The 18,938-nt window shown below is 45.0% G+C and overlaps 1 protein-coding gene across 1 annotated transcript in view; it reads left to right on the forward strand.

Annotated features, from left to right (window-relative positions):
• The window catches only part of SETDB1 (SET domain bifurcated histone lysine methyltransferase 1), a 34,558-nt gene extending 15,620 nt beyond the window's left edge, over nucleotides 1–18,938 (forward strand). Inside the window, exons 4-22 of the mRNA XM_021688126.1 lie at nucleotides 693–727; nucleotides 1,142–1,241; nucleotides 2,081–2,206; nucleotides 2,371–2,572; nucleotides 3,105–3,178; nucleotides 4,276–4,466; nucleotides 6,024–6,153; nucleotides 6,816–6,990; nucleotides 7,287–7,445; nucleotides 8,327–8,953; nucleotides 9,384–9,500; nucleotides 14,084–14,253; nucleotides 14,793–15,421; nucleotides 16,499–16,527; nucleotides 16,630–16,762; nucleotides 16,990–17,155; nucleotides 17,541–17,752; nucleotides 18,015–18,103; nucleotides 18,247–18,938. Of these exons, the coding sequence (XP_021543801.1) occupies nucleotides 693–727; nucleotides 1,142–1,241; nucleotides 2,081–2,206; nucleotides 2,371–2,572; nucleotides 3,105–3,178; nucleotides 4,276–4,466; nucleotides 6,024–6,153; nucleotides 6,816–6,990; nucleotides 7,287–7,445; nucleotides 8,327–8,953; nucleotides 9,384–9,500; nucleotides 14,084–14,253; nucleotides 14,793–15,421; nucleotides 16,499–16,527; nucleotides 16,630–16,762; nucleotides 16,990–17,155; nucleotides 17,541–17,752; nucleotides 18,015–18,103; nucleotides 18,247–18,364 (3,482 nt within the window). The 3' untranslated portion in view covers nucleotides 18,365–18,938. The remainder of the gene's footprint in view (nucleotides 1–692; nucleotides 728–1,141; nucleotides 1,242–2,080; nucleotides 2,207–2,370; nucleotides 2,573–3,104; nucleotides 3,179–4,275; nucleotides 4,467–6,023; nucleotides 6,154–6,815; nucleotides 6,991–7,286; nucleotides 7,446–8,326; nucleotides 8,954–9,383; nucleotides 9,501–14,083; nucleotides 14,254–14,792; nucleotides 15,422–16,498; nucleotides 16,528–16,629; nucleotides 16,763–16,989; nucleotides 17,156–17,540; nucleotides 17,753–18,014; nucleotides 18,104–18,246) is intronic.

The raw sequence follows: 18,938 nt of genomic DNA on the forward strand, positions 1-18,938 counted from the left end.
TTGGTTCAGGTCACGATCCCAGGGTCCTGGGATTGAGCCCCACATTGGGCTCCCCGCTCCGTGGGGAGCCTGCTTCTCCCTCTCCCACTTCCCCTGCTTGTGTTCCCTCTCTTCGCTGTGTCTCTCTCTGTCAAGTAAATAAATAAAATCTTTAAAAAAAAAAAAAAAGATTTAAATATACAAGGTGCCTGGGTGGCTCAGTCGGTTGTCTGCCTTTGGCTCAGGTCATGATCCCAGGGTCCTGGGATCGAGTCCAGTGTTAGGCTTCGTGCTCAGCGGGGAGCCTTCTTCTCCCTCTCCTCCTGCCCCTCCCCCCGAAACCCTCTGCTCATGCTCTTGTTCTCTCTCTCTTTCAAATAAATAAAACAGTAAAGAAAAATTTTTTAATATACAGTGAGAAACCCAAACCCTGTAGACTACCACCTGTCACAGTACTTTATCCTCAGGTAAACACTGTCACCTCTTTGCCGTGTATCTTTCTGGACCATTTACTACTTCTATATATATATTTATATATGGTTGTCAGTAGTTTTTAGTAATAGTTCCATGATAATGTTTTTAAGTAGCTTAGTTATATATAATACATGCAAATAAAATGCCTCAATGAAAAAAAAAAGTAGCTTAGTTTTTGATTTCTTGGAAACTCTTACAAGTAAGTCTCTTACACTCATTAGAGCTTTTCTCATCCATAGGTGATGCTGGGAGCAGAACTCCCAAAGACCAGAAGGTGAGTTGGGACGGGGAAGGTAAAGGTGAGAGTTAAGAATATCAAAATGGGAGAAACTTCTGGCCTGACCACTTCAGCCATCAACATAATTATCCACTCTGTAATTAGCCCTGTGGGTTCCAGTCCTCTAATAGGTGTTCTAAGGATGCAGCAGAGGTTACTTAGAGATGCATGCACTAAGTGCTATAGGAATGTAGAATTTGGCAGTGATCAGCTAGGTGAGATTAATAAGGAAAGTTCCCTAAAGCTGATTTCTGAATTAGATTTATAAGAAAGGACAGTTTTGCCGGGGAAGAAGTAACCGTACCTTCTCAACCATAACTCATTCTATTTTGTTTTTTGAAAGACAAGTTCTTATTCTCAAGTCTAACCCATGCTATTTAAAACTTGTTTCCCTCATCCCCTTTTTTACAGCTCCGTGAAGCTATGGCTGCCTTAAGAAAGTCAGCTCAGGATGTCCAGAAGTTCATGGATGCTGTCAACAAGAAGAGCAGTTCCCAGGATTTACATAAAGGTTAGGGTCTGGAGGTGCCTTGGTATAGAGGGTGGGGGCGGGGATGGGAGGTGAATTCCTACAGAGATTTCATGGGTATCTGGCTTTGTTTTAGCATCTCAGAATCCTCTTCCTCACCTCTGTTGGGTTCTTTAAACACCACAGGTTTTCCTTGTCTGCTTAAGTCTTTTGTCTGCTGATTTTCCAGTGTGTGGTGGCTTTATCCATATACCTTTTTAGCCCTGTGCTCATGACTACTTCTAGATAGAGTTTAGAAGACAGCAACTCAAACTCTTTTTTTTAAGATTTATTTATTTGTATGCCAGAGAGAGAGCATGCACAAGGAGGGGGAGTGGCAGGCAGAGGGAGAAGCAAATGCCCCTCTGAGCAGGGAGCTCGATGCAGGGTTCGATCCCAGGACCCCGGGATCATGACCTGAACCAAAGGCAGGCGCTTAACCAACTGAGCCACCCAGGCATCCTGCAACTCAAACTCTTATAAGGTCTGAGGGAAACTTTGTCCAATGGGGTTGTTAATAGATCTCCTACAGGAAAATGTTTTATAAATACTATTTAGAACTTAACGAGTGTAATTAATATTGTTAATAAGGAGTTGGAAATACTTGGTTAAAGTGAGATGTTCTTGAATTACATGTGAATTTCAATTATGCAGGTATTTCCTGTTAGCATAAATAGTTGAGTCAGCTATGTTTTTGTCTGCCCAAGAGAGCAGCAAAAGTGACTAAGGATCAATGATTACCCCATTTTCCCCAGTAACTATATTATACCCTCTTTACTTTCCCATTCACTCCCCCCAGTCTATGCCGTATCTCTTTAGGACAACTTTGCTTTCTTTTGTAGGAACCTTGAGTCAGATGTCTGGAGAACTGAGCAAAGATGGTGACCTGATAGTCAGCATGCGCATCCTGGGCAAGAAGAGAACTAAGACATGGCACAAAGGCACCCTTATTGCCATCCAGACGGTTGGTATGTTCAAGCTAGAAGAGCTAATGAAAGGCAACCTGCAGGTCTCCATTGCTGATCGTTTCTTTTCTCCACAGCCTTGCCTTTTGTCTCTCATGTAGCAGTCAGGATTTGCACAGAAACTGGTGGTTTTTAAAAATTTTTGTTTATCTTTTCCTTTTACTCAGGACCAGGAAAGAAGTACAAGGTGAAATTCGACAACAAAGGAAAGAGTCTACTGTCGGGGAACCATATTGCCTATGATTACCACCCTCCTGCTGACAAGCTGTTTGTGGGCAGTCGGGTGGTGGCCAAGTACAAGGATGGGAATCAGGTCTGGCTCTATGCTGGCATTGTAGCTGAGACACCGAACGTCAAAAACAAGCTCAGGTACCTGGACAGAGGATTGTAAAGAGAGTGGAGGCCAGTAGCAAAGCCCTGCCCTATTCAAACCATAGTCCAGATCTCACAGTTAGCTTTTGTGTTTAGTCCCCAGTGACCAGAAACCCTTGCTCTTTTTTTTGGGACAGGGGTCGTGTAGGTGATTCTTCCTCCTTTTTTTCTTTTTTTCTCAAGGGGAAAACTTGGAGGAAAACTAGGAGGAAAGTTGTCAAGATTGTTTAATGGTTAGGGGAATAGGAAGGAAGGGGAAACTAAATGGTTTTAGCAACATAGGAGTCTGATAGTGAAACAAGAATAAATAGCTTTTGGAAAAGTAGCAGTAAGTTCATTAGATTGAAGGAGAATTCCTAACTCTTAGAAGGAAGAATAATAGGAAGGAAGTAGTAGACTGGAACATTTTCCCAGGATTGTGTCCTATTTGTGATTAAGAGGTCTTTTTCTTGATATGATATGATAATTTCTGTAGGTCATGTTAAATATCGTAACCCCTGATCTTTCTGCCATCACTCTGTCCTTACAGGTTTCTCATTTTCTTTGATGATGGCTATGCTTCCTATGTCACACAGTCTGAACTATATCCCATTTGCCGGCCACGTGAGTGTCCCTTCTTCCTTTCTGAGATTTATCCATTTCCTCTTCTACCTTGTATTTCTTCTTAAGATAAGTTGAAAAGCCCTGATATTAAAAGAAAAGAAAAGAAAGAGAGGGAGGGAGGGAAGGAGGAAGGAAGGAAGGCCCTGATATTTGTGGTGCTTCCATCTCAAAGAGCGTAAGTTTGAGTAATGTCTTTTGGGAGATACAGTTCTATTTGCTCATCTCTAGTGCTGGATCTTTGTAGTCAAAGAGTGGGACACTAGGAGATCGTGACTGACCTTGGGTGGATTCTCATATTGTAGCTGTGTTTTGATTTCATTTCTGAATGATTTATACTTAAGAAGATTTTACTTCTTTCCTAGTCTTATCCTTCATCTAACATTTGTATAAATCTATAGTCTGCAAGGTGCTCTCTGCAAAAGCTGAATTAGATGGAGGCTTCAGAGTGTTCTCTATACTTGTGTCTGTGGCTTGCGAACAGACTCCTACAAAGCAGTTCTTTTTAATTACAAAAGAGTTAACTAACACTGCTTCCTTTCCACATGACATGGCAGTAAATACATTCAGGGTCCCTTAGAAGTAGCCTGATACAGAATGAGAAGGAAGGACAAATTTTTTTTTGATCAATTTCATGATGCCACCTGATCTTTTTTATTTATCTCTAGATTTACATCAAGTTAGCAAGAATTTTCACTTGAATTTTCCTAAACAAAACATCCATCTTTATGAAATAGTGATTTACCTATATTTGCATATTGCTTAGTTAGTATTTACTTGATCTGTATGTGCATTTACACAATAGGTTCAGTATTTTTAGGTAGTCTTGGTTTTGCTTTTGAGGTTATGTTGTCTTCATTTATTTTTTCTCTCCCTCCCAACTTGAAAAATGCCCAACGACTCCTTGCCAACCATTTATTTTTTCCTATCAAGACATGCCCTGGGGCATCTGGCTGGCAAAGTTGGTAGAGCATGCAACTCTTGATCTTGGGGTCATGAGTTCAAGCCCCACGTTGGGCATAGAGATTACTTAAAAAAAAGAGAGAGAAAAAGACCTGCTCCACTTACCCTCTCTCAGCCCTCTTTCTTCCTTGGGACAGTGAAAAAGACTTGGGAGGACATAGAAGACATCTCCTGCCGGGACTTCATAGAAGAGTATATCACGGCTTACCCCAACCGCCCCATGGTGCTGCTCAAGAGTGGCCAGCTTATCAAGACTGAGTGGGAAGGCACATGGTGGAAGTCCCGGGTCGAGGAGGTGGATGGCAGCCTAGTCAGGATCCTCTTCCTGGTACTGTTCTTCCCCAGAGTTTTGGAGGCAGAGGCAAGGGTCAGGGTGGGATGGGGGAGCGTAAGAGGCAGTAATGAGGATGATTTTGTAGTCCTCCATAATTTTCCTCTTTCTTATCCTATCTGTTCTCACTGTTTGGGGCCAAATTTTACTTTGTCTTTTTGTTTCTCTCTGATGGTTATTGAAAATAAGCTCCCTGGGGCACTGGGTGGCTCAGTTGGTTAAGTGTTTGCCTTCTGCTCAGGTCATGATCTTGGGGTACTGGGATTGAGTCCCTGCTCAGCAGGGAGTCTGCTGCTTCCTCACCCTCTGCCTCTCCCCCCACCCCCTGCTCGTGCACATGCATGCTCACTCACTCTCTCTCAAATAAAATCTTAAAAAAAAAAAGTAAAAAATAAATTTAAAAAAGTAATAATTTTTATTTATTTTTTATTTTTTAAAGATTTTATTTATTTATTCATGAGAGAGAGAGAGGCAGAGGGAGAAGCAGGCTCCCAAGGAGCAGGGAGCCCGATGCGGGACTCGATCCCAGGACCCTGAGATCATGACCTGAGCCGAAGGCAGACGCTTAACCATCTGAGCCACCCAGGCGCCCAAAAGTAATAATTTTTAAAAAGTAAAATAAATTCCCTGAATTTAATTATGAGCTAATTTGCATGTTGGTTTGTTTTTCTCTCTCAGAATACTTGCATGTAGGCACAGAGAAGGCCATTTGTCCAGGGTCAGGGTTTTGGTAGCATAGTGAGACAAAAAGGCATCAGAGAATTAGAGGTCTTGATGATCTTTTTTTTTTTTAAGATTTTATTTATTTGAGAGAGAGAGGGAGAGGAGTAGAGGGAGAGGGAGAAGCAGACTCCCCGCTGAGCAGAGAGCCCGATACAGGGCTCGATCCTGGGACTCCGGGATCATGACCTGAGCCAAAAGCAGATGGTTAACCGACAGCCACCCGGGCACCCCTTGATGATCTTTCAAGGCCCAGTTTAACTCTTGGATCTTCTGTGCCTGTCCTCATTTCCCCTCTCATGCCTTTCTTAGAGTTACAGTCCTTTGAGCTATCCTCAGCCCTTTGTTCCTAAGGCCTTATGGTCCACGTCACACCACTTATACTAAATATAAACATTTGTCTCTCAGGGCGCCTGGGTGGCTCAGTCATTAAGCTTCTGCCTTCGGCTCAGGTCATGGTCCCGGGGTCCTGGGATCGAGCCCCGCATCGGGCTCCCTGCTCCGCGGGAAGCCTGCTTCTCCCTCTCCCGCTCCCCCTGCTTGTGTTCCCTCTCCCGCTGTGTCTCTCTGTCAAATAAATAAAATCTTTTTTTAAAAAAAAAATTGTCTTCCCTGTAATTTCTTAAGTAAGGAGCATATGTTTTTCTTTTCTCATTTTCTTCATGGCTGTCATGGAGCCTGGAACATAAGTTTATTGAACAGATAGGGAATTTGGGATTCATCAGGGAGATTTCCTTCAAGGAGGCACCTGGAGGCGTATTCTCCACAGATGGCAGGATAGATTCTAGCCTTTAATTCATCTCCCTCCAACCTTCCTTCCTCCCAATCCCCTAGGATGACAAAAGATGTGAATGGATCTATCGAGGCTCTACACGGCTAGAGCCCATGTTCAGCATGAAGACATCCTCAGCCTCTGCATTGGAGAAGAAGCAAGGGGGACAGCTGAGGACACGTCCAAATATGGGTATGTCCTGAAGGACACCGAAGGGGAGGAAAAAAACGGACAGACAAAGCAGCAAAGGAGAGCATATACAATAGCTGTCCTTCGTTTACCAGGATGACACTGCTGACTCATTGGAAACAGGATGTGCCCTGAGTTGTTTCCGGTAGTTCTGGTGGATTTGTGGTGCTGCCTCCAAAGGCAGTGGCTCTGATGCGTTCTAAACGGCCCCGTAAAAATCTGAAACGACTGTTAGGGGCCGATGTGGTAGTAGGTACCTCTGTTATCCACATGAGGATTACCTGCTTGGTATGTGATCCATGGTCATTTTTTTAAAGCCCAAACGGCTTTTGTTTTTATATATTCCTGGCATACTTTTTGGTTGATTTTTCCTGATAACGTTACTTGATCAAAGAACACATTTTTAAAATTTTTCACCGAAGAATAACCTAATTACTAACATAAACTGTGTTTGAGGCAGGAAGATAAAACCTTACTGAGTCAAAGCCAGCCTGTGCCAGTATTTTCACTCATTGGTGTAAATAATGAAAACCAACAGTCTTAACACTTACTCAAAATGTTTCCATTGCTGCTTATTTACATTATGTAAACTGAGGATCAGGTGTGGGCATGAATATACTTGACACAGCTGTCATCTTCAGTGGTCAATTTCCTTTTTCCTCTAGGTGCTGTAAGGAGCAAAGGCCCTGTGGTCCAATACACCCAGGATCTGACCAGTACTGGGACCCAGTTCAAGCCAATGGAGCCCCCGCAGCCTACAGCCCCTCCTGCCCCCCCGGCTCCCCCTGCCCCACCTGCCCCACCTGCTCCCCCTCAGTCCCCACAGGCAGGTGACAATGAGTGAGTGATATTCTTTTTTATTTACTAGATTCTTTCACATTACATTTTCTGTATTCTTTTTTTTTTTTTTAAAGATTTTATTTATTTGAGAGAGAGAGAATGAGAGAGAGCAAGCACATGAGAGGGGGGAGGGTCAGAGGGAGAAGCAGACTCCCTGCCGAGCAGGGAGCCCGATGCAGGACTCGATCCCGGGACTCCAGGATCATGACCTGAGCCGAAGGCAGTCGCTTAACCAACTGAGCCACCCAGGTGCCCCATTTTCTGTATTCTTTACTGTATGATGTCTAATCTCTTAGCAGCTTGGAAAGTCAGCTTGCCCAATCTCGGAAGCAGGTAGCCAAAAAGAGCACATCCTTCCGGCCAGGTTCTGTGGGCTCTGGTCATTCCTCCCCTACATCTCCTGCACTCAGTGAAAATGTCCCTGCTGGGAAACCTGGAAGCAACCAGACATACAGGTGAGAAACTCCCAGACTCTCTGTGGGGAGGTGGCAGCGTGGACTAAATGGTCACTGTATGGGGGATGTTCCTTGGTTCCAACGTGCTTAGTTAAGGTTATGATGGTGAGGGGTTTGGACTTGAAAGCTTTTTTGTTTGTTTGTTTTTAAGATTTATTTATTTATTTGTGGTTTGGACTTGAAAGCTTTTTTTTTTTTAAAGATGTATTTATTTATTTGAGAGATAGTGTACCCGTATAAGTGTGGGAGGGGCAGAGAGAATCTCAAGCAGACTCCGCACCGAGCAAGGAGCCTGATGGAGGGCTCAACCTCAGGATCCTGAGACATGACCAGAGCTGAAATAGAGTCGGACATTTACCCGACCGAGCCACCCAGGTGCCCCAAAAAGAAAGCTTTAACTTGGCAAGTTTCCAACAAATAGGGTGTAAAAATAATTGAATTAGAAATTAGGTGCCTAGAACTATGGACTCACTAGAAGTTATTTGTTAAAACTTGTCATTGAACGTGTTGTCATGATTGGGACAATAGAAAGGGATTACTACTGCTGCTCTCATTGAATCACAGGAGTGAGTAAAGACGTCTGTAGGACACATAAAAGGGGAAAAAACATTGGTAGAAAACTGGACTGTATTTCTATAATTCACAGGCAAAAAAAGTGTTAGGAAAAGTGATACTGTTGAGGTAGAGATGTTTTCAGTCAGTGAAGAGTAACCAGAGCCTTTCATTGTCCAGGCAAGGGAAAACATGACTTCTTTGTGTCCTCTGTAGCTTCCCGGGCACAGCTGCTTGAAAGGTCAGTGGGTTAGCCAGCTGCAAGGGGTCCTTCTACAGCAGAGAGGTCCTGTTGCCCTCTTACCTGATCTCTTGCATGTCTTTTGCAGATCACCTTTAGGCTCCACAGCCTCTGCCCCAGCAGCACCCTCAGCACCTCCAGCGCCCCCCGCCTTCCACGGCATGCTGGAGAGGGCCCCAGCAGAGCCCTCCTACCGTGCCCCCATGGAGAAGCTCTTCTACTTACCTCATGTGTGCAGTTATACCTGTCTGTCCCGAGTCAGACCTATGAGAAGTGCTCAGTACCGGGGCAAGAATCCTCTGCTGGTCCCACTACTCTATGACTTCCGGCGGATGACGGCCCGCCGCCGAGTTAACCGCAAGATGGGCTTTCATGTTATCTATAAGACACCCTGTGGCCTCTGCCTTCGGACAATGCAGGAGATTGAACGCTATCTTTTTGAGACTGGTTGTGACTTCCTCTTCCTGGAGATGTTCTGTTTGGATCCATATGTTCTTGTGGACCGAAAGTTTCAGCCCTATAAACCTTTTTACTATATTTTGGACATCACTTATGGGAAGGAAGATGTTCCCTTATCCTGTGTCAATGAGATTGACACAACCCCTCCACCCCAGGTGGCCTACAGTAAGGAACGAATCCCGGGCAAGGGTGTTTTCATTAACACAGGCCCAGAATTTCTGGTCGGTTGTGACTGCAAGGATGGGTGCCGTGACAAGTGAGTTGGTAGGGTAATTGCTGGCCCTGCCTCCAAGTTTGTTATCCTTGTCTTGTCTTTCCTTTGCCTTATATCTCCTTTGTTTCCTATTTACGTCCCTCCTCGGCTGGAGTTCCTGCCATAAGGCCTCCATGAAAGCTATGAGAGAGGCTCGGGTCTGACCTGGCCCCCACTGCATGCCCCTGGGTGCTCGTGTCCTGTGTTTGTTTCTTCTGATCCTCCCCCTTTTCCTTTGTGCCCTTCCATCGTGCTTTCCGTTGCCACTTGGTTTCATTCTTACTCTCACTCTGTCATGTTCTTACTGTCTCTTCCCTTCTCATTTATGTGTATGACAGAAAAGAATTTCACTGTCTTCTCCCTATCCTTTTATAGTACTTCCTGCCTCTAAAGAAAGTCTCACAGCTCTAGCCATCATACCCTTCTTTTTCAGGTCCAAATGTGCCTGTCATCAGCTAACTATCCAGGCCACAGCCTGCACCCCTGGCGGCCAGATCAACCCTAACTCTGGCTACCAGTACAAGAGACTAGAAGAGTGTCTGCCCACAGGGTAAGTAGCGGAAAGCGAAGTACCTCGGAGATAGAGTTCTAAAAATTAGAACCAAAAATAGAGTAACTGAAACCAGGTGTTTTTTATCAATTAAATCTTATTTATTGAATTTCCAGCACATGTTTCTTCCTTGGGCTTTCATTTAAATGAAGACTTCTAATGATTGAATAGGATCTAGGAATTGCAGTTAAAGATGTTCTTAATTTCATAGTTGTATGTATATCCTAATAGACTGCGGTTACGCTGGCAAGGGAGATGTGTTCAGAGAGAAATGTGCAGGGACCTGATTATATAGGACTTTTTTTTTTTTTAAAGATTTTATTTATTTATTTGACAGAGAGAGAGATAGTGAGAGCAGGAACACAAGCAGGGGGAGTGGGAGAGGGAGAGGGAGAAGCAGGCTTCCCGCCGAGCAGGGAGCCCGATGTGGGACTCGATCCCAGGACTCTGGGATCATGACCTGAGCCGAAGGCAGACGCTTAACGACTGAGCCACCCAGGCGCCCTATATAGGACTTTGTAAATGAGAATAAAAATTAGAACCAAATCATGGTGTGATAGGAAACTGTTAGAGAATTTTAAGCAGGCAAATGATGCCATCTGCTTTTTGAAGGTTACCATGGCTTCTTTGTGGAGACTAGGTCTTAGGGCAGCAAAAGTAAAACTGGGAAATCCACTTAGGAGATTAATTACGGGAATATAGGCGAGAGACGGTGGTTGCTGGGGCTTGGACTAGAGTGCACACAGCGAGTAGAGCTGAAAGAGGGTAGAGTTGGGATTCATTTGGAGGTAGAGCTATAGAACTTAATAGATTGACTGGAGTGGGAGGGAAGTGGCAGAATCAAGGACTAGTCCTCTAAACTATACTTCAGCAACAAAGTGGGTGTTGGTGCTTTTTACTGAGAAGAGTAGAGGAGTGGCAGGTCTGGGAGAAACGCAGCTTCTGCTCTGGCCATGTTATGTTTGAGGTGCCTCCTAGGCACTCCAAGGAGAAATATCAAGAAGGCAATAAGATTTCTGGAGAGAAGTATAAGGGCTGGACATAAAGAATTAGGAATCCTGAACACAGAGGGGAGAGGTGATACTTAAAGCCTGGATGAGTTCACCTAGAGAGAATATTGATAAAAGAAACGATAAGGGGGCCCAGGAATAAGCCCTGGGCTCTCCAACTAGAGACTGAGCAGAGGAGATGAAGCCAGCATGTAAGATTGAGAAGGGCAGGGAAAGGGGCAGACAATGAAAGAGGGGGATATAAAACTTGGTAAAATGGTTATATGTGAACATGGAAACTAAGAAACCTGGTGCTCAAGATACATAATTAGCAGAGAGAACAGAAGAGAGGAGAAAAACATCAGTGAAATGATTCAGAAATTTTCCCATAATTGAAGGGTCTGTTTCCAAATGGAGAATGCCCGTCATGTCCCAGCATAACGGATGAAAATAGATCCCCACTAAAAAACGTGATAATAAAATGTGATCATTGTGTCCACAGAACACTGAAGCCAAAAAAAAAAAAAAAAAAAAATGTAAAAATTTTGTCCAAAAAAAAATAAAACCAAAAAAAAAAAAAAAAAAAATCCTAAAAGCTTCTGGAGAAGAGAAATAGACCATAAAAATAAAGACTCAGAATCTATCTTCAGCCTTCTCAAAATAACATTGGAAGCTAGATGGAAATTAAGGATTCAGAATTCAAAGGGGAAATTATTTGTAACCTAGAGTTCTAAGCCCCAGGCTATGAGTTTTAAGTGTTAAAACTAAAGACATTTTTTAGACATGAAATACCTCAAAATTGTCAATTAGTCCTCTTCCCAGAAAGTTAACTGGAGGGGCGCCTGGGTGGCTCAGTCAGTTAAGCATCTGCCTTTGGCTCAGTTCGTGATCCCAGGGTCCTGGGATCAAGCCCCGCCTCGGGCTCCCTGCTTGGCAGGGAGCCTGCTTCTCCCTCTCCCTGCCGCTCCGCCTCCTTGTGCTCTCTCTCCCTCTAATAAATAAGTGAAATCTTCTAAAAAAAAAAGAGAGAGAAGGAAGGAAGAAAGAAAAGAGAAAGAAAGAAGAAAAAAGAAAAAGTAAGTTAGTTAACTGGAATTGTTTGCCAGAATAAGGGGAAAAGTCAAGAGAGGGGAAGGCATACTGATCCAGGAAATAGAGGCTCCAACTCAAAAGAGGATTGAGGGGGCACCCACAGATGGTGGGGTGAAGGAGGCTTCCAGGCTGACAGCTGTGCGCCAGACAGGACAGCCAGCATGAGAGCAGCGCGCATCCGGCTGCAAGAGAAGCTCTGGGAGAATGGGCTTGGTAGAAAACCTGGTATGTCTGAGGATCTTCACAAGAGATGGAGGCTACCAGGGAAGTCAGAAGATGAATTTGTGCTGAATGCAAATTGAAAACTAAGCAAAGGAAAAGACAGTTACTAGCTTTAGCTGCATCCTTGTATCATTTATGTTTTAATTATAATAAAACTTGAGTCTTGTAACAATGTTTAGATTTGCTAATGCTGGGCAGTAGATGAGTGTTCTTTTTTCGTGTTTGAAATGTTTCATAGAAATATTTTCAAATAACCACAATAATATGTCACCTCCCTGCCTAAAACTTTAATAGCTTCCCACTGCACTTTGGATTTCATTCTAACTCTTAATCTTGGGTCACAAGACACTGTACTGTCTGGCCCCTTCCTATCTCTCTCCCTCCAAAACTGTTCTAACCACACTGATATTCTTCAGTTACTGAATCCAGTTTGCCCAGTGTTTGCCAGCCTACCTCAGGGGCCTTTGTACATGCTGTGCCCTCTGCTTGGCATCCGTCCACTGTTCTTTGCATGGTTATCTTCTTTAACCTTGAGCTCTCAGCTTTAATCTCACCTCCTCAGAGAGAGCTTTCCTGGCCACCCGAAAACTAGGTCATTTTTACTCCCTTCATGCTCTCGTTTAGCACCCTGTTTGTGTTTTTTATAGCATCTGGGGCAACTTTCATTTATGTGTTGCCTTGCTTTTTTTTTCATTAGCACATAAGCTCCATGGGGATGGGAACCTGTCTTGCTCAGCATGGTATATCACGGGCAGCTAACTGACCCAGTGCCTGGTACATAGTAACCACTCAAACAAATTTTGTTGAATGAATGAATGATACAGTATAGCTACTCTGAAAGTTTCATAGGGTGGTGATTAGACCTAAGTTCAAATTCTGACTTCATCCATTCTAAGCTGATCTTGTTTTATTAGCTGTAAATAGAAGAATTGAACACAAACAGCCGCCATCCCTACTGAGGTTTTAAGGGACCTAATGAAGTTGTTTCTTGATATGGTGCTAGTTACATGGTGTGTTCAGTTTGTGAAAATTCATTGAGCTGTAGACATGTATGTGTACTTCCCTCTGTGTATATTATGTTTTCATTGTTTTATTTTTGGGTAATCTCTACAGTCAATGTAGGGCTCAAACTCATGACCTCTGCAATTGAGTCACATGCTCTACCCACTGAGCCAGCCGGGCACCCCACTTCCCAAGATTTTAAGGTTAAAAAAACGTCCTTATAGGGCTGCTCCGAGGATAAATAGAGAATGTATGTAAAGCCTATTAGCACAATGCCAAACACAAAGTATATGTTTATATGTTCAGTGAATAGAAGCTGCTTTTACCAACTTTGTCCAAAAGGATAGGACTAATGTCATCAACTCTCAAATCGTACGGTGTCATCTTTCCAACAGTAGATGGAGCAGAAACATTGATGCCTGAAAAGATAACTGTTTTCTCAGTATAACTATTAGCTAGATCTCTCTAATTTTGATAGTTTATTTTTTAAATAATCTGTGCAGTTCCTTAAACTTGATAGAATATGAGCTCCCTGAGAGGAAAGATTATGACTTTTTCCATTATTGAGTTCCCAGTGTTTTACATAGAACAGCTTTTGGTGGTTAGTAAATGTTCACAGAATAAAAGGATGAAAGTCAGCTATACCCAAACTTTTGTTCCAATTCCTCCTCTTTAGTCTTTCTTTTTTTTTTAAGATTTTATTTATTTATTTGACAGAGTTACAGTGAGAGAGGGAACACAAGCAGGGGGAGTGGGAGAGAGAAAAGCAAAGCCCCCCCCCATCGAGCAGGGAGCCCGACTCGGGGCTCGATCCCAGGACCCTGGGATCATGACCTGAGCCGAAGGCAGGCGCTCAACGACTGAGCCACCCAGGCGCCCCTTTAGTCTCTTTCAGTATCTATTATATTGGCTTTTGCTTTTCTCACATATCTTTATTTTTATATACCTCTTTCTATAAAGTGATGTAGTCTGTCTACTATTTCAACGGCTCTTAATCTGTATTCACATCAGTTTGCTTCCTTTTCTCCAGGTGATGGCATTCTGGTATTCACTGTTCCTAACTAGTGCTATAAATTACCTGTATAAATCACTTTTCCCTCTTCTGAATTATTTCCTTGTGCTCTATTCCCAAATGAATCAAAGAGCATAGTTCCTAAATTCACTCACTTAGATCACTACCTACTAAATGATGAAACCTTAAGAATTGTAACAGTTCTATGGACTGAACGGATGCTCTGGTGATCATGTTATGATTGAGTTTATTGTCACTCCTCCCAGAGTTTACGAGTGTAACAAGCGCTGCAAATGTGACCCAAACATGTGCACAAACCGGTTGGTGCAGCATGGACTCCAGGTTCGGCTACAGCTATTCAAGACGCAGAACAAGGGCTGGGGTATCCGCTGCTTGGATGACATTGCCAAAGGCTCCTTTGTCTGTATTTATGCAGGTTGGTGATGAAACAAAAGAGTTGCCTCTGGGATTAGGACGTGGTGGGGAATTGAATCGGAGAGGAGCTGAACAGAAGAATAAAACTTGGGAGTAAGAGGAGGCCAGGATTTTCTTCTGTAAAGAACAGGACAAGTGATGATGTGCCTGGTCCGGGTGGACCAGGAAGGGACGAAGAGCTTTATAAGGACAAGAAGGAAAAGGGATGAAAGTGGATGTGAGGATTTTTCAGACAAGGGACATGGGAGCAGAGTCCAGTGTGTCGTTTTCTCCCACGTCTCTCCATCCCCAGGCTTTTAGCATAGCTGCGGACACCCTTTTGGTAAACCAAGAGGAAGATGGGATGGCAGAAAGGGCAAGATTTAAAACTAGAGGAAAGCTGCTTGTCTTCTCATAGTTAAGACACTGAGGAGACAAGGGAGAGCCCATAATGGAGGTGTTTTGACTGTGTGCTGGTGGGCTCGGTATTGCTGGAAGGACCCCTATACTTTCTAAAAGATCCTCATAACCATGGAAGGCCTTTAATTCTCTTCACTCCAGGCAAGATCCTGACAGATGACTTTGCGGACAAGGAGGGCCTGGAGATGGGTGATGAGTACTTTGCCAATCTGGACCATATCGAGAGCGTGGAGAACTTCAAGGAAGGCTATGAGAGTGATGCCCCCTGTTCCTCGGACAGCAGCGGGGTAGACTTGAAAGACCAGGAAGATGGCAACAGTGGTACAGAGGATCCCGAAGAGTCCAATGATGACAGCTCCGATGATAACTTCTGCAAGGATGAGGACTTCAGCACCAGCTCCGTGTGGCGCAGCTATGCCACCCGGCGGCAGACCCGGGGCCAGAAGGAGAACGGCCTGTCGGAGACAGCTTCCAAGGACTCCCGCCCCCCAGACCTCGGCCCCCCGCATATTCCTATCCCTCCAGCGATCCCTGTCGGTGGCTGCAATCCGCCTTCCTCTGAAGAGACACCCAAGAACAAGGTGGCCTCGTGGTTGAGCTGCAATAGTGTCAGCGAGGGTGGCTTTGCTGACTCTGACAGCCGGTCCTCCTTCAAGACTAGCGAAGGTGGGGAAGGCCGGGCTGGGGGAGGCAGAGGGGAGGCTGAGAAGGCCTCCACCTCAGGGCTGGGCTTCAAGGATGAGGGAGACATCAAGCAGGCCAAGAAAGAGGTAAGTGGTGGCAGGAAACTCTGAGAGTGGCAGCTTCTGTGTAACTTTGGTGTAGTGACTTAATGTGGCTTACTCTCACTCTTCAGCGTGTAGATTACGTGCGGATGGATATCTGTGGCAAACCGGATTATCTCCCCCTCCACCCAGCACATTCCTAGTGCTGAAAGGACCAAATTATCTTAAAATCAACCTAGGGAAGACGTATCTGGTTCATTCGAAAGTAAAGGATATATAAGTAGTTGTTTTTTGTTTTTTTTTTAAAGATTTTATTTATTCATTTGACAGAGAGAGACACAGCGAGAGAGAGAACACAAGCAGGGGGAGTGGGAGAGGGAGAAGCAGGCTTCCTGCGGAGCAGGGAGCCCGATGTGGGGCTCGATCCCAGGACCCCGGGATCATGACCTGAGCCGAAGGCAGACGCTTAACGACTGAGCCACCCAGGCGCCTCAGTAGTTTTTTTTTTTTAAGTTAAGTGTTACTTCAAGTTATCTACAGCATTGATTTCAAATTATCTACAGCATTGCTGTCTTTTGTTATACTTAAAAACCAAGAATTGAGGGGCGCCTGGGGTGGCTCAGTTAGGCATCCGACTCTTGATTTCGGCTTAGGTCATGATCTCAGGGTCATGAGATGGAGCCCGGCATTGGGCTCAAGTCTACTTGAGATTCTCTCACTCTCTCCCTCTGCCCCCTCCCCCTGCTTGCACTCTCTATCTCGGTCTCTCTCTCTCTCTCAGATAAATAAATCCTTAAAAAAAACGATTGTAGATGTATTTTTATTGATGTTGAAACTTAGCACATTATGGGTGGTAAACTGTGTCCCTTGTCCTTCTAAGATTCTGCCCGTAGTGTTTGCCTTGAGCATTTTATGCCTGTCATTGGAAAGGCTGGAAACCCCCTCTCAGGTGATGTCCTCATGAGAACATGAGTGTTCTGTCAAGCTGCAGAGCAATCTCTAGATAGCGTACTTCTCACTAGCTGAGGTCTTTGGAGGTCATTTGAGATCAAGTCTAATTGTTGGATTTGTTACTCAGGACCATTGAAAACATTTTAACCTTTCACTTGCTCTCTCTTCCAGGACCCTGATGACCGAAACAAGACGTCAATGTAAGAGCCTCTCTTTCTGACCTGTTTACAGATCTGCCTTGTTTCAAACCTATAAAAGAAATCCATCATCTGACCCCCTCTCATCCCTTCTCCTCCCATTAGAGTTACTGAAAGCACTCGAAATTATGGTTACAATCCTTCTCCCATGAAGCTTGAAGGACTTCGCCGCCCACCTAGTAAGACTAGTATGCATCAGAGCCGACGACTCATGGCCTCTGCTCAGTCTAATGCTGATGTAAGTGACATTCTTCCTCAAGCTGTACCTCACCTCATCAGGGCCTTAGTGATAATTCCCAATATATCCCTTGTGTCTTTGGCTTCCTGCCTCCTTTTCCTTCAGCCAGCATCTAATCTTTCTCTTGCTGTAGTCTTAGCTTCTTCCTGTCTAACTGTAGAAAGAGCAAGAACTTGAATGGGTCCTCTCCATTTACTCTTCTTTCTTCTCACCCTTCTGTTTCCCAGGATGTCCTAACATTGTCCAGCAGCACAGAAAGCGAGGGGGAAAGTGGGACCAGCCGGAAGCCCACCACTGGTCAGACTTCAGCCACAGCAGTGGATAGCGATGATATCCAGACCATCTCCTCTGGCTCTGAGGCAGATGACTTTGAGGACAAGAAGAACATGTCTGGTAGTCTGGAAGAATGTTGGGGGTAGTAGGAAGGGATGGTAGGACAGTTGGGATAGGGGCTTTTCTAAGGAAGCTAAAGAAGTGGGAAAACATTCAGATCTTAAGAGTTGACGCACGTCTGGGAGGATTCTCTGATTCCCAGCTCAGCTGTTAATGTTGTTCAACACATCCCCTTCCTCTCTCCTTTTCACTTCCCTGCTCTCTTCCCTCAGCTCCTTTACCCAGCAGCTCTAATCCTGCTTGAAAAAACTGCCAATTAGGGTCTTTGCTTTCAGGGTCACAGCTCATCAGTATTCCTGCAGTGCAATGAGTGGGATGGAAATGGGGGTTGAAGGTCCAGTCGTGAGGTGGGATGGGGCCTAACCCTGTTCTCCTTCCTGTCCAGGTCCAACAAAACGCCAGGTGGCAGTAAAATCAACCCGAGGCTTTGCTCTTAAATCAACCCATGGGATTGCCATTAAATCAACCAACATGGCATCCGTGGAAAAGGGGGAGAGTGCACCTGTTCGCAAGAACACACGCCAGTTCTATGATGGGGAAGAGTCTTGCTATATCATTGATGCCAAGCTCGAAGGCAACCTGGGCCGCTACCTCAATGTGAGACCCCTCTCTCTCCCCTCTAGATGCTGGATTATCCCACTGTTCTCAAATACCTAGTTCTTTTTAACACAACTATATACACCTACCTTTACCTGTTAGAAATTCTCGATCTTTAGGATCTTAAAGAGGTAGCTTTCTTTCAGAACTTCTCTGCTATGATGGGGAGGATCAAATGGCATTTTTTTTGTCCAACTCATGCTCACCCCACAAAGCTGGGTGGTTTTCTCGGTTCTTATGGGTCCTGTCCTTAAACCCACAGCATAGCTGCAGCCCCAACTTGTTTGTCCAGAATGTCTTCGTGGACACTCACGATCTTCGCTTCCCCTGGGTGGCTTTCTTTGCCAGCAAGTAAGAAGGGGTCAGGGAGGGGGCTGGTTGGGTAAGAGCCGCAGCCCAGGGTTGAGGGGCAGCCCCCCCACCTGGTGCTCCAACTCCGCTCGCACGTGGTGACGTGCTTCCTTCGCCGCCCCCTCCCCTGTCTCCCTGCCCAGGAGGATCCGGGCTGGCACAGAGCTCACGTGGGACTACAACTACGAGGTGGGCAGTGTGGAAGGCAAGGAACTACTCTGCTGCTGCGGGGCCATCGAGTGCAGAGGGCGTCTTCTTTAGTGGACAGCCGCCTTCTCAACTTTCCGAACCCTTCCCGAACCGTCCTTTCCTCAGGAACTGGGTCTTCCTGACTGTTCAACTCTGACCCCCACGTCTCCCGTCTAGCTCTTCCCCCAGCTCCTGGTAGATAGAAATGGGAGCTCTGGATCAGGAGATCCCTTCCAATGTGGTGCTAGCAGGCAAGGTCCCTCCTCTACCTCCTGAAGCGCCGGGGGTGGGGGGAGGTCACCACGCCGACCTGGGCCTGATCCCCCTCAGTCCTCCTGTTACTGCTCCCTTCCAGCCTGTTTGTTCAAGTGTTCATGCTTCTGACAGACTTCATTCCTGGAATGAGGGCTGTGTATTCACTATCCTTGATTTGTATGGTTTCTTGAATGTCTTTTAACAAGATGTTAAAACGAAGATTGTGATTTGATTTATCTTCCTCAGCCCCCATTCTCCCAGTTGTGGGTCTTTCGGTGACAGAGCTATTTCCGCCCCCAGTCCTTCCCAAGGGGCAGCTGTCATTAATCTCATACCTTCTCTACTTTTGCTTTTTCTTATTTGCCATGTAAAATTTTAAAAAGGAAATGTT

Source organism: Neomonachus schauinslandi, chromosome 4 (genome assembly GCF_002201575.2).
Source record: "Neomonachus schauinslandi chromosome 4, ASM220157v2, whole genome shotgun sequence".
Taxonomy (NCBI): domain Eukaryota; kingdom Metazoa; phylum Chordata; class Mammalia; order Carnivora; family Phocidae; genus Neomonachus; species Neomonachus schauinslandi.